The sequence below is a fragment of the Sycon ciliatum genome, chromosome 3 (assembly GCF_964019385.1).
Source record: "Sycon ciliatum chromosome 3, ocSycCili1.1, whole genome shotgun sequence".
Taxonomy (NCBI): Eukaryota; Metazoa; Porifera; class Calcarea; order Leucosolenida; family Sycettidae; genus Sycon; species Sycon ciliatum.
This window is the reverse complement of record NC_088645.1, coordinates 2,737,812-2,752,811: the sequence shown is the minus strand read 5'-3', so window position 1 is coordinate 2,752,811 and position 15,000 is coordinate 2,737,812. Positions and strand designations below refer to the sequence as shown.

The following is a 15,000-nucleotide window of genomic DNA, read 5'->3' as shown; positions in this document are numbered from 1 at the left end:
GTTGCACACTTCTGACTTTTGTATACGGTACATTTGTATCATCATGCAGAGGTTGCATTAAGAAATCAACGTGTGTTCCAAACCAGTCTCTATGAACAGAGAGCATGGTGGACAGTGTGTACATGTAGGCACGAAAGCACTGTGCATATGGACGGTTAGGGAGGGTCACACATGTACCAAAATATTCTCGAAGTTTACAGCAGTTCTTGTTATAGGTCATTGCATGGTACATGTACCATGCATATGCTGTGCCATAATACCGACAGAGGATTTGTACATACCTGAAATGTCGCGTATTAAAGCCGGGCTTATTCCTGTAGTAGCCAATGTCAAGGCTAGGCTTCTATTCACATCAGGCTTCTATTTAAACCAGGTATTTCTATGTATGTCAACACTAAAACCAGGCTTATGTGCCGACAGTGTGTCTTGAGAATCAGGATTCTATTCAAAACAGGCTTCTAACGGAATAATAATAATTATGAGACAGGCTTTAATACAAGACACTACGATAATCATTGCATTCCGCCAACAACAAGAACAACAGCTGCAGCAGCAGCATTGGTTTGTGCGTTCGATAAAACACGTTTTAGCAGCAGCAATACCACCATCCCACCAAGTTCACCAACCCAGGTGAAGGCCGATCACCGACCACCAACCAAGAACCACCTTTACATATACACTGAATTGCAAAAGCCATAACAAATAAGACTCGGATGGAGAGCCAAGGGTTAAATTTAAAATAAGGGACCAATAGGATCAGGTCGTTGAATGACTCGGTATCACATCAGTCAGCATTGTACTAGCTGTTGCACCTTCTGACTACACAACATTTTACTTAGAACTGTTAGTGTTGGACAGAAACTACGGATAACATGTAACATTTTGGCACTTTCATAACAAATAGTTTGAAGATTATGCGCTGCATGTAGTCGTAAGATGTATTACTTCTGATGTCAGTACTTAATGTGTACTATTTCCTTCATCAGAAATCCAGCCCACCAATGTATGCCGTGTGAAATCAATAGAAAATTGATAATGCAGCACGGCCCATGAATACTGAAGGTCAATGCCGTGAATTACAATGATAAAAGAGAATCTCGTGCATGACCGGCGGGCCAGCACATTCATGCGCATCAAGGGATCATCGCGCTCGCGAAATGAAAATAGCAATGTGACGCGGATTCAACAGCTGTGGAAATGGCAGCAAGACAATCTAGACTGGCATGTGGGTGGGATACACTGCTCACATACAGGGGCAAGTCAATCTGTAAATAATATTTTGTATATGCAGCCAGGTTTAGAAAAAGGCACGAACTTGTGGGACCTCGAGCAGCAGTGTTGCTGGGAGAGTAATCAATATACCCGAATCAATTTGCTCATCCATTGGGGGGGGGGGGGGGGGGGGAGAGAGAGAGAGAGAGAGAGATAGATAGATAGACACAGAGAGAGAGAGAGAGAGAGAGAGAGAGAGAGAGAGAGAGAGAGAACTCGGTCAGGCGCAGTACAACTTGCATTGATTCAGAGAGCTGGAACTCCACTAGCAGCTCAGAACTGTTTTCAAGACTATAACAGCTACCGCAGTAGACACACTCCAGAAAGTCCAGAAAGGGATCATCCTAGTTAATGTCAAGCTGTTTGTTGCATTGTTCAACCAACGTCCTTATTCCCAGGCAACGCGCTATACTGTTGAGTCGCGGCCTATGAACTGAGAGCTGCTCTTGGGCAGGTTTCGTGGGATTGTGAACTCGTAGCTCTCCTGCACACGCCGCTCTACGTTCATGCAGTAGCACTGGTCCTTGTACGCGCTCAACTCCACCTGCAGTGACTGTACCTCCGACTGTGACAGCTCCAGTGCCGCCTTGGTGCGTTCCAGGTCCTCGGAAATCTGCTGCACATTCGCAAGCTGCACGTATCCACTGCCCGCTCCGCCGCCGGATGTATCGGGAATGTTCGTGTAAAGCGGTGAGGTCGGGCTCAGCGTGTTTGTTTCGGACGGCGTTTTGGCCTTTCGCGGCGGCTTTTGCGGGCCCAGCGTGGCACTATTGCCAGCGGCACTGCGCCCGGGACTCGTCATGGAGCTGCAGGGTTTCTCCGGACTGCGAACAGCGACCGTGTTGAGTGCTCGTGTGGTCAAGCTACGCCGTGGCTTGGGCATGGGCTTCTTGGTCTGCAGTACCTCTGCTGCCGTGTCCGCCTCCGCAGCGCCTCCGTTGACGTAGAGCGGCGGGTCAATGACGTCATCATTGCACTGCTTGCCGGCCGGCGTAACAGACAGCTGCGCAAGCTGCGGTTGCGAATGGCTTTTGCGCATGGGCAATGGTGACGATGTCGGCGTGGAGTAGAGGTTTTCGGCATGCTGCTGCTTGAACGAGCCTCGGCTCCGAAGGGACAAACGTGCTGGTGAGGGCGGACGACTGCTTGTCGGTGTCTGTACGTAAAGCAAAGAGAAGCAGAGGTAGGCATGAGACAATGATGGAGATAGACATGGGACGTGTACAGAATCCTATGCCGTCCAATGCACATGTACAAGTGGGAGTGGGCCACAGACAGGCTATGATCTCCGCCAACACACCAGCCTAATTATACTGACCGCACTCCAGCTCCCTTCTACCCCTCTTTGATCCCCTTCGCTCAGCCTTAAAATCCGATTATCAGTTCACTCCATCTTCCTACGGTGCACTGCTTTTACTATTGTTTTTGTCCTATCCCAATCTCAAATTCTCCCCATTATCGTTTGCAAAGCCGGTGCTCCCCTCTTGGATGCACATGTTTCTTTTCTCCTATGTATCGGCGCACAGGAGTAACAATGATTCCGAGACCTTTGGTCGGAGGAGTTACTTTTGCCCCGCCCCCACTTCCATCCAATATGCCACCGCCCCCGCTGTGCAGCATCTGATGGTACTGTGGTATTCAGTAAAAAAAAACAAAAAAAAAACATTCGACTTCTACCATTAACCGAGCATATTCGAGTACATTCATGCCTCGTTTATCCGGGCGGTCCGGGACTGGGCACTGCCCGTAACTTTGAAATGTCCCTAACTCCGAATCACATACATTTTCATGGGGGAATGGCATAATGACGTCACTATTTCCACAAAAAAGTGACAAAAGAGTAGAAGTATTTCCACTGAAACTCGCCCAAAGGGTGCCCGGTAGACCGAAGTGCCCGTAAGTTCCGGGTACGGATAACCGAGGTATGAGTGTGGAGATAAACGCGAGACAGTGATAGCAATAGACAGAGGACGTGCACACAATCACATGCCGTCTCATGCACGACCGACTTCTACTCCAGTAAAACCTGTCAAGGCGACCACTCTAATAAGGCGACCACCTGTCCCAGAAGACCACTTGCAACCAGGACCAAGGGATGCTATTTCCAGTCAAATGACCCTGGATAAGGAGACCACATTGTGAAGGTCCCTTGAGCGGTCGTCTTAGATAGATTTCACTGTATTAATTAACCGACCATATCCGAGTGTCCCCGTTATCGAACACAAGAACACACACACAAACACGAGCACTCAGTTCAAGCCTCTCTACTGCCACACTGGGGAGCGTGGCGGCTGTGCAATTAGGCCGGCGGCACCTCAGCTGGATTGAGACCGCCTGAATCAATGTGTTCGATTCTTGCCTTCTCACCATTCCGAGGATTCGGAACATTTGGCGGACGGTGAAAGAACGGACACTCGTGCATGTGACATTACAATATACACACCATCAAATATTAGGAAATTAGAGGCCACATGCCTCGTACTACTCTTTTCTCTGCGAAACTCAATATTTCTTTCTGTCTTTCGTATCTGGCTAGCAAGTGTTGAGTTTCGGAGAGAGAAGAGCAGTACGAGCACCTAAATTTTCTCAATTTAAAGTAACCACCATACCAGGGTACTCTTTACTGCACTGCTTCATTGTGCACACAAACTGCTTCATTGTGCACACACACTGCTTCATTGTGCACACAAACTGCTTCATTGTGCACACAAACTGCTTCATTGTGCACACACACTGCTTCATTGTGCACACAAACTGCTTCATTGTGCACACAAACTGCTTCATTGTGCACACAAACTGCTTCATTGTGCACACAAACTGCTTCATTGTGCACACAAACTGCTTCATTGTGCACACAAACTGCTTCATTGTGCACACACACTGCTTCATTGTGCACACAAACTGCTTCATTGTGCACACAAACTGCTTCATTGTGCACACAAACTGCTTCATTGTGCACACAAACTGCTTCATTGTGCACACAAACTGCTTCATTGTGCACACAAACTGCTTCATTGTGCACACAAACTGCTTCATTGTGCACACAAACTGCTTCATTGTGCACACACACTGCTTCATTGTGCACACAAACTGCTTCATTGTGCACACAAACCGTACTTACTTGATAGATGTGTTCACTACTAGTAGATGTGCCAGTCCCGGTCGAGTGCGCCATCAGCGAGCTGCCGCTTTTGTGCTTCTTGAGCGGCACTCTGGGCGCAAGTGAGACGTGCTCGTGCGTCGCGTCCCGGGAGCGAGGTCCGTTGCTGTACAGGTTAGTGGCATGTGCACCGTCAGCCGCTCCGCCATTCTGAGGGGACACAACGTCATCATCACTGTCGCCGCTGCTGCGATGAGCAGCTGACGGCATGAGCGCGTAGTTCTGGTCATCGAAGCCGCTCTCCACGGCCCGAGACGTATTGCTGCTGCTGCGTCGAGAATCCGGGGCACGGCGGTCCTCCCCCGGTCGTAGGAAGCTGTACCCGTAGCGCACCTGGTCCACGTCCTCGTACGCGTCCGCACGCTTACGCTCGCCGCCCGTGTGAACCGGCGTTGGCGTGTATCGCGGTAGATTCGCCGCGGGTCGCACTGAGTTCACGTCGGCGTTTGATACAGTCCGGCGAACACCCCCCGAGCCACCCGTCGACGGCTTTCTCTCCGGCACGGTGCAGTACTCGACGGGTGAGTCGCTGGCGGAAACGCTTGCCGTCACCGCCATGTGAGGTACGTAGCCTTCGTCGTCTTCGTTCATCGACAGGCGCTGCTGCAGTTGTTGTTGTGTGCGGCGGTGCAACATGTGTCCATCGCTCCTGGTGCGCGTCACGCTCGATCGCGACGCTCTCAGCTGCCGCAGTGACTGGCTGGTCAGGCGCTGTCGGAAGTGCTGCGGCGACAGGATGATCTGTGTGGCCGTGTGACGCGACATCATCGGTCCACCGAGCCCTGTGCCGGCTGCTGCTGATGATGACGATGCGATCGGCATGGCCGTATTGGCCTGGGTTAGCGCGCTGATGGAAGCCGGCTCGGGTGGGCCAACGGTGCGAATGCGATCTCCGTCCAGGCACCGTGACAGCGCCATGACGTTGCGCAACGTCATGCTGTATTCCGTGTCCAGGAGGACGTCGGCCACCCGCACCGTATCGCACAGCTCCTCCGGAATACGAAACACGTCGCCACCGTCCGTTGCTATGACGCTTCGCCGCGTCGGCAGGCCAGTGATGGTGAACTTGCGGCCGACCAGTGTGGCGGGTAGCGAAGCCAGGCCAAAGGTGGAGGTGCTGGCCACTTCCAATCGGACAGGCAACTGCAGAAGACCTTTCTTCACCATTCCCATCACATCCTGTAGCCGGTGCAGGCGTTCGTCCACCGACGTGTGAAACTCACAGTCCGCATCCAGAGGTATGGTGATGGGCTCGCGACTCGGGGATGAAAATGACGACGTCGCCGACTGAACAGCGCCAGCATCGTCACCTCCAATGTTGTTGACGCGAAACCACAGCACACACTCCACGCCACACCGTTCGAGTCTGGCCGTGCCCACTTCGAACACGTCGTTCGGCTCCACGGCCTCTTCGCTGCCGACATCATCCAGGCCATAGCCGCTCAGTGCGCGCACCATGTTCGGTAGGTAGTTCGTGCGACGCATGACATGCCGCACGGTAGCAAACGTCTTGTCATCGTTCTCTTCGCGCTCCGGAAGCAGTTTGAATCGGCACGCATCCAGGGACACGGACTCGCAGAAGCTTCGACCGTGGCCGTCGCGGAACTGCGCCATGGCCGCCTCCTCTACGTACAGCACAGTGATATCCTGGCATGGTAGAGATTCGCGGCCGCACACGACACCGCTGACGACCGTGGTTCGCACCGGCAGTTCGTCGACTTCGGCGAGCAAGTGCGATAGCGTGATGCTGGTGTCGACTTCCGTGCCGGACTCCACTGGGCTGTCATCCATTGCGGCGGCGTGCCGTACTACTTCACACAACCACAGACGAGCCAGTGAAATCTAGGCCCTTGTTCAACCCTGCTTTACTTCGGCTACGAGAGTGAGAATCGCAGCTTCAGCAAAACAAGCCTGTCCGAAAAGTTGGTAGCAGAGGGCGATCCGATCTCTGCGTATTCTAAACCTGCAGGCCGGCGCGAGCACTGAGGTGTTTGTAGGAGCAGAAGGAAATCTACCTAACTATTATTACTTTCACAACTTGTGTGTTTTCCCAACCCCGTTCTGCCGAATCCAGAGGCCTCAGTCCCTCAGTCTCAACGAGCCACGCTCTTTACAAGAAGCGGAGCGTCAACTGCTGGCACTAGTACTAGAGGCCAAGATCGATCGACCATACTCCAGAGGGGAAGCAGGGCACAGCGAGTAAACTCCATGTGGCCACCGCCTGATTGTGAAGTTTGTGCAGCTTTGCTTCTCCGGCACCACGCAACCGGAAGGTCGAACGTGTCAAATGCTAGCAGTGTGACTGTCTGTCCGTGTGTTATTACAGATTTACTCAAGTCGTAGCTTTCCGCCGTTTCGATCGGTGTGCTATCGGTTCCCGTGGAGATTCAAATAGGACATGTTGCCTCCCTTCGCTTCGCGTACATAAATCACTGCAGTCAGACTGCATGATATCGATCGTAAAGTGCTGCACGCCTGTCACCTTTTGTGTAGGTGGATTGAATGCTTTCTCGAGTGGGCAATGTGGTCGGTTTGATCGGTGGGTGGGCGAGTGCGCCTTGTTTCATCTCGATCCTGATCCGGTGGGTTGGCGCGGACGGATGATGCGGATGATTATGTACATGTAGATCTACAGTTCGAATGATGAACCCAAGATCTAAGCAGGGATACGGAGGATGGATCTCCGTATGTACGGTCAAGCGTCGGTCATGTAACCCATGGTAAACTCTGCTCTGATAATTATTTTAGTGATACAGTCATGTAGCTAAACTGTTGTGTTGATATACTCTTGCACAGACATTGTCCGGAACACGGTCGTATGATTTCATCTAGAACATGTTTTGCAGTGTACCGTAAGTATACAACCTCTTTTGTGGGACCTCTTTCTTTCTGACACTGAGCGTTTTCCTTTATGGGCAAAAACAACACAATCACACTGTACAATATACGTATTATAATGAGGGGGGGGGGGGGGGAGGGGTATGGTCGGAAGAAATCCAGACTGAAAATATGTTGAGCAAGTGCATGTACATGTATAATTATGTACATTGCAGCTCGGATGCTATGTACACTTATAGTCTTTCTTGCGCCACATGGGGCTACGTCTCAGAGGTCTGAGGTACTGTATCACTATCAGAGTTTTGGACAAAATGAGCAATGAGTATGTCCTGGGCATGGTGATCTCTTAGTACACTTGAGTTCGTACCTGATCTGAAAGTGCACTACTTGAGACACAAGTGACTGTGCATGTGTGCAGAGACTGACAATGACCGGAATCGATCTACAGTAGACATGACTATGATTGTCCAGCGAATAAACTGCTCTTGCCAGACCCCTATGGCTATGCCCTATGCCTATGGACTGGCTAGGCTATGGTAGCACGGGGAGTAAAGACATTAGTCATGTACATACAGTACATTGTACTTGAAAAAGATTTGTTCGATTCATTGCTGTGTAATCTTTGTATTACTAGCTCTGTCCACTGGACATAGAGCACTGTATACATGTACTGTACACAGCCTGAGGACCTAAGACAACTGTACATTGTACTTGTGTAAGTTGTGGGAACTGAGGGGTGGACATCCTTTGCACAAGGGTTCCAGGGGATCTGGGTCCCTACACTGGCAATGGTGTTCAGTCATGTACACTGCATGTTTCTTAAAATTGCAATGAATAGAACGCTCCGTTTATGTTGTGAACTCACAGCAATTAAAAACGTTCTCGCAAACAGGAAGCGTATCAGAAAAACTACAAATCTGTTTATGGACTCTTGCTAGTATTCATCACCATCATCTTAACTTGGGACTCCGAAATTCATAAACCAGTTTCGGGCATTCTCTTCAAATGAATTGCAAACAACCAGAACCTATGAAACAATGTAGAAAGGGAAGAGACTTGTGAATCAAGTTAAGGCCACCCTTTGTTAATTCATTGTTTAACGTCCTTTTTTTCGCGAAAAGGTACGCGGGAGGGCGGAAAAAAAACAAAAGCCCATTCCAAAAACTGGAAACCCCAATCAAACATTTTGACCAGTAAAGCATGTGATATATACAATATTTCTGGGTCTAACGGCACTTGCAGGCATAGAACAACACTCTTTGATGGTACATTGGAGCACATGCCTGATGAATCCAACAAAACAGGTACATAGCATGGAGTTAGCATGTCATGAATTCATTACATCTGGATTTTTACTAGGACACACACCGTACGATATTTAAAAGCCAACAAAAAAAGAAAAAGAACACAAGACAAAGGCATGCCCGGGAGACAAGAATATAAGTTTAAGGTCATGATCGGCACACTGTGAAACTACACAATCATGTATTTACAACTTCGCATATTATTGGTACTACTACTTTCTTGTTTTTTTCCCGGTCGGAGGCAAAAAGGTACGCGGGCGCGGACGTTAAACAACGAAAAAAGAAAGGGTGGCCTAAGAGTAACTTAGAGAGAGAGAGAGAGAGAGAGAGAGAGAGAGAGAGAGAGAGAGAGAGAGAGAGAGAGAGAGAGAGAGAGAGAGAGAGAGAGAGAGAGAGAGAGAGAGAGAGAGAGAGAGAGAGAGAGAGAGAGAGAGATAGAGAGAGAGAGAGAGAGAGAGAGAGAGAGAGAGAGAGAGAGAGACTGACAGAATGTGGGGCGGTGTTTGGAGGGAGGGAGGGAGGGAGAGAGAGAGAGAGAGAGAGAGAGAGAGAGAGAGAGAGAGAGAGAGAGAGAGAGAGAGAGAAGAGGCAGAAAAGGCGGCACAAAAGTGCACCGGCATATGCGCACAGGAACGAACGCATCTAAATACAAGAAGATACAGGCTAAGGGAGAAACGGATTGTGATCGGTGTCAGGTTGTTTCGAGACTGAACATCTGCGGTGGGCGGGTAGCCAAATACAGTACGCAATGAACGGCGAGAGATGCGCCGCGGTGAGAGAATCAGATTCATGTTGTCGAAGACTGTGTACATAAGCTTTGCTTGCATTATTTCGAGGCTAGTGTAGACTGGACGAAAGAGGGATAAAAAGTGCGCCTGGCTTCATTGCGGGTCAACACGGTGCGCCGGGCAGCGCCGAAATGCATTCAACTAACTTTACTTTGCACTGAACTTCTTCCGCAGGGCATCGACTTGCTGACGGAATGTAACATGCTCATCAATAAAAAAGAAAAGAAAATGGTGTTGGCTGGCGGGTGTATCCGGCGGTACTCCGCGTAGATCTACCCTGCGGAGTTGAACGACTTTCTCCGAAAATCAAAAGACCGAAGAAAAAAAAAGCCACCACCCGGATTCGAACCGGGGATCTCCTGTTTACTAGACAGGCGCTTTAACCCCTAAGCCATGGCGGCACATCCGTGTGTAGCGGTTAGAATTTCGACACTACAATGTATTATTATGATGTAACCAACTGTACGACCATTCGTAGACCTCCGACCACACAGACAGAGTGCAGCGGAACTCCTAGATCCAACCGCGCGGAAGTGGTTTTTGATTGGTCCGCCATACCCTAGTCTTTCATACTTTGTGTATGATATGACGGGTTGGCCTGACCTACTAGTACTCAGCCGAGTACACACATGTTGGACGGTCAAAAGTTGGTCCGGCCATGGCCTGACCAACCGCACCGGTTTCGCCGGGCCTGAGTCCTGACATGATTATCCTCAGTTTCACTCAGGGAGTAGTACAATATGGTGTTGTACTACTCCCTGGTTTCACTGGGTCATGGAATCAATGAACAGGCACCAATGCCTTCTCACCCTCACTGCTGGGCTGGATCATACATATGAAGAATAAGCCTACAAGCATTGTAAAGATCTTGTTACATACATGTACCGGGGATCGAGGTAAGCGAGCCGCGAAATGAGTATCATGTCAGTCCCAAACAGAATAATAGGAGCATGGCAGACGCATGGGATTCAGCACCTCCCACTCAGCAAACACGTAAGCAATGTGTCTTTCCGAAAATGGATGAAGTTGTCTGCTCCTCACTGAGTATCGCTGGAGATTGCTCTCGTGCACTGACTTGCGAATGCCGCCGCGGTCTAGAACAACCTGATGAGATTGAGCACCGCCCTCCCCGCAAACCAGGCAGAAGGTACCACAAAGTCCACAATCTCTAATAAAGTGCTCAACAGTGTGCGGGGAAATCATCCCTTGTTAGTAGAGTAGTATATGTGTGTGCTCCTAAAGCATCACACACGCCCATACACATGAACACACACGTGCACACATGCACACACGCACGCACATGCGAACACACACACGCACATGCGAACACGCACATGCGAACACACACACACACACACACACACACACAGAAACACCAACCTATACGAAGCATATCGGGGGAGCACGCGAACAGACACTGTTTACGGTATTAAACAGCAGCATAACAAAACCGTCACTACTGTTATTTACAATATAGGCGTATGAATCATAGACACATTGCTATGCCTAACTGGGGTCAAAATAAGGCATCCTACACGTAGGCTGAGGTTAGAAGATAAAATTGGATTCGAAAGGAAGGAAAAAGTTGATAATTCTCAGTCAAGCTTACACCACAATGTACACGTACCTGAAATGGTCAGCTTCGAAACGGGACTCGGGAAGAGTAGCGCGGCAATGAGTTAAACAGCAAGAAAAGCACATGATTTCCATGGTCATGCTCGAACGGGCTCCAGAGGGCGGTGAAGATATTTGGAAAAATACTAAGAGGAAGGAAATTCACTCGGTAAAGGTAGATATTAGAATTCCTAAACTATACAAACATAGTCAACTGGACTAGAAAGTCATACAATGTCTATACATGTAGGGGAAACCAGTGTTTTGCCCGGTGATAGGGCTACTGCTGATCAGTCTTATTGTGTATACAGACAAACACTTTAACTAGCCGGATGAAGTGAAAAGTACAACACGAAGGCAGGATGAAGGGGTATAGAGTTTTGATATAGCAAGCCTTGCGGCAAGGGTTGCGAAGTCGCCGAACACAATTCTGTTTGTCTTGCTGTATGTTTGGTGGTGGTGGTGATGGCGGTGGGGCTGTAATATTAACATATTGCAGCGCACCAGACAGCAGTAACGATCAGCTGTTCGCTTGCAGAGTTCTGATGTGGAAAGCCTGCTGCTTGTGGATGTGACAAGCATTTTGCCAGTGAAGAGGCAAAGGCGGAGAGATACAGAAGAATTTGGGGGAGAACCTTTCTTTAATAATTATGGAATAACATGGCAGCAGTAACCCCAGTTCATATCAATTACATGCGAGCTTGTAGGTGTGGATATGTACATGTATGTCCGCATGCACAGATAGCTGGTGGGACGCATACACATACGCATACATACCCTCTCTCTCTCTCTCTCTCTCTCTCTCTCTCTCTCTCTCTCTCTCTCTCTCTCTCTCTCTCTCTCTCTCTCTCTCTCTCTCTCTCTCTCTCTCCCCCCCCCTTTCTCTCTCCCACACATACACACGCGGACCCATGGACACACACACACATGCACACACACACACACATACACATGCGTGTGCGCAAACACACATGCAACTGATATGCACAACCACGCAATCCCACTAACGTTCGTGCTGATGGATGCTGAAACTCCTCGAAACCACTGCTACACCAAGTATCCAGCAACACACGGGCAAGCCATGGTGATTTAACCACCGAGAAGTGCCCTACGAAAAGCCGACCGAGCAGTGACGATCTGGAAGGTTGCAGTTCCATAGATATGTGAACTGCAGTGCTGCTACTTGGGCTGGTGTTAGAGTACGTCGACCACGGTGGACTTACGACTAGATTGCAGTGTTAAGATGCAGCATTGCGCTGAACGAGCCTCGTTCCGGATACCACACGGACGTGACGGTTCCGTCGCGCGAGCACCGCTTGTTGAAGAGACCTGCGGCCTTCTTGCCTGCGTTCGTCTGCACGTCGACGACGGGGATTTTCTCGCACAGCGGTTTGGGAAGGAGCAGCACCTCGTCACCGTCCGACGCCACTAGATACGGCAGATCAATAAACCCAGTGACGTTGAACTGACTCTGGATCAGGCTCTGCACAAGGGGAACTTCTTCGTCGATATTCTCCGGTGGTGCTACCTCGACACAGAATGGCAGCGTGATCTTTCCGTCGTTCTCCATGTCCACCAGCTCGGACAGAAGGTAGCACTCCGGATCGAATGGTTCGCAGAACAGGCAGTCAGCGTCCAGCGGCAGGATGATGGGGTCCGTCATGCTGCAGCGACTCACAACGCTGAGAGTTCTGCCCTTGTTGATGCTCTTGACGGCTCTCAGCTCCTGTCCAGCTCCGTGTCGCTTCATCCAGCTGACGGCCTCCAGGTCGCCCAGGGAGAGAACATCATTGCAGATCTCGAACACGTCTCCCGGCTCCACGTTGTAGTTCTCGTCATGGTCCACACAGAATCCTGTTCGTGCCTGCACCAGAGTACCGTCAGGAAGGTTCCGCTCCAGAACGTGGCGAACAGAATCGTACTTGCGGTCATACACTTTGGGAGAGCGAAGCCTGAACTGGCACGCGTCCAGGAGAAGCGGCTCAAGGAACTTACGGCCGCTCATGTCCTCGAATTCCACCACCTTCACCTCCTTTGCAGCAAGTACTGCGATGTGACAATCCGTGAGCAGCGAACATGGCCCATACGTTACTCCTTCATGGATTCGAACCGTTCTCGGATACGTGTCCGTCTCAGACAGCAGATTGGACAACTTGAACGGTCGTACGTCGTCCGAGTACATGCTGGAAGTGCCTGCTGATTCGATGCTGCCCCGATGGCCTAAGGGAGAAGCCATCCTGCAGATTTCCAGCTCGGGGGACAGTCTTATTAATTTTTATAAGTCGGCTATCATGAATACTTTCCGGTAGTTGAGAACTATTTCCTGCAAATTACTACGATGGAGAACAAAGTGATGTTCCTCTTTACCTGTGTACGTAGTTCGTACTGTAATCTACACGTGATGAGAACACAGTTGGATCCGTATCTTTGCTCGATGCCACTTGCCAGGCCTAGGCCACAAAGCAAAATTCAAGATTGAACACCCATAAAGTGAGGAAGAAGGAGCGGAGGAAGAGCGGCGATGGATTATGAAAAACGTCAGCTCGAGTCGAGGTCGCGTCAGATAAGTGTCGTCTGGCAATTGAGTCGCCAAATACGTGCAGTATTGCCTATTGGGCGGTTCGCCAATCTGCATACATGAGGGTCAAAGGTCGAAAGGTCAAACTGTCAACCTCCCAAACGCAGATCTGCCCAATGAAAGCCTGCAGCCCAAGGGCCGTAGCTACACGTAGATCTAGGCCCGAGGGCTGCAGTGCAGGCAAGGGGCAAGATTCAGCCATCATGACCATGATGACAGACGTAGACAGAGCGTGCTTGATTTGATTTCTTATTTGTATTTTATTTATTAAAATTTTTATTATTATTTGAAACTCGGATGTTGAGCCATAAATAAATGTGGAAGAGAAAAAGACATATGGATACGAGTTAAGAGTAACTCTCCATCACTGTAACATGATACTATATACAGTCAGAAAGTGCAATAACTAGGCACAAAACTGACAGAGTACTGAAACATTCGACGTCCTGAGTCTCCTGACACCTGACTGTATATAGTATCATGTTACAGTGATGGAGAGTTACTCTTAACTCGTATCCATATGTCTTTTTCTCTTCCACATTTATTATTATTATTCACTTTTATTTTACTAGGGTGTTTCCCACAGACCTATGGTCTTCTTACGGGAGCCCCTAGGAAGGTTATGCATGAGCGAATAAATGAGCGGTAATCGGTACAAGTACGAACAGTGGAAGGCAACATATTCCACCGGTCAGCAGCGAGATAGCCATAGAAAAGCCAGCCGTACTCTGTGCTGGGGGTAATGCCAAAGAAAAAGACACCTGGGATCTCGTAGTGGCAGTGGCGTGAGAGGTACAGCAGCGGCTGGTAAAGATTTCTTGAAGCAAAGAGCTGCAGGTTCCGCTATGGATGCACCGGAACAAAAAAAATGAACAGTTTCAAATTGACGCGCACCGAAATTTTGATAAAGGCTGTAAAGGCTAAGAATGTGTGAAGCACTGGTAAACTTATCAAAACCAAAACTATTCTGAGGGATCTATTGAACAAACGGACATACTTATCATAGTTCATAGAACTTAGGGAATGGATATAAGCGCTGCTTGCATACTCTTTTATTATTTTAATAATAAAATACAAAATACAAATAAGATAAAGAATTTCACAAAGGCTTTGGGCCTTTCGAGGGGATCTCCTGCAAGAAGAATGAAATGACAACTTTATGTAGAGGGAGCAGTTAATCTAGGATAGGCTAAGGAAATAGATCGAGGCATACAAAATCTGATTTTTAAGGAGTTGGGATACCGTCAGTGTAATGAATATATCGGCGAAAATGCTGATAGAGAGAATACTTGAATTCGGGGAGGCTGGTTATAAAGGTAAGAGAAGGCGGTACGCAATTCCATGGCATTGCAGCTTTGTTGGAAAAGAGGGAAGAAAAACGCACACCGTGATAATTGATGTTAAGTTTGTTTGGTCTTCTTGGACTTGGAGACAGTGAAAGGTGAA

General features: G+C 49.1%; 2 protein-coding genes and 1 non-coding gene across 3 annotated transcripts in view; 1 reads left to right on the top strand and 2 right to left on the bottom strand.

Annotated features, from left to right (window-relative positions):
* LOC135811222 (uncharacterized) overlaps positions 1–93 on the top strand; it is an 8,883-nt gene extending 8,790 nt beyond the window's left edge. Inside the window, exon 7 of the mRNA XM_065324415.1 lies at positions 1–93. This exon is cut by the window's left edge and continues 950 nt beyond it. The gene's annotated coding sequence lies outside the window, so the exon portion shown is untranslated.
* A 1,057-nt stretch (positions 94–1,150) lies between these two features.
* Positions 1,151–6,673, bottom strand: LOC135811221 (uncharacterized). The gene is made up of 2 exons (XM_065324414.1): positions 4,394–6,673; positions 1,151–2,428 (listed from the first exon to the last, which is right to left on the bottom strand). Exons 1-2 carry the CDS (start codon positions 6,221–6,223, stop codon positions 1,679–1,681), a joined length of 2,580 nt encoding a protein of 859 aa, XP_065180486.1. The 5' UTR covers positions 6,224–6,673; the 3' UTR covers positions 1,151–1,678.
* A 3,017-nt stretch (positions 6,674–9,690) lies between these two features.
* On the bottom strand, positions 9,691–9,763 carry Trnat-agu (transfer RNA threonine (anticodon AGU)). The gene has a single exon. It is a non-coding gene; the product is annotated as a tRNA-Thr (tRNA).
* Positions 9,764–15,000: the final 5,237 nt, after the last annotated feature.

Bases quoted from the DNA above. Each gene is read 5' to 3' on its own strand.
- LOC135811221 (XM_065324414.1), bottom strand. From the start codon at position 6,223: ATGGATGACAGCCCAGTGGAGTCCGGCACGGAAGTCGACACCAGCATC. The intron at 2,429-4,393 runs GTAAGTACGGTT...CTTTACGTACAG, and splicing joins GTAGTGAACACATCTATCAA to ACACCGACAAGCAGTCGTCC.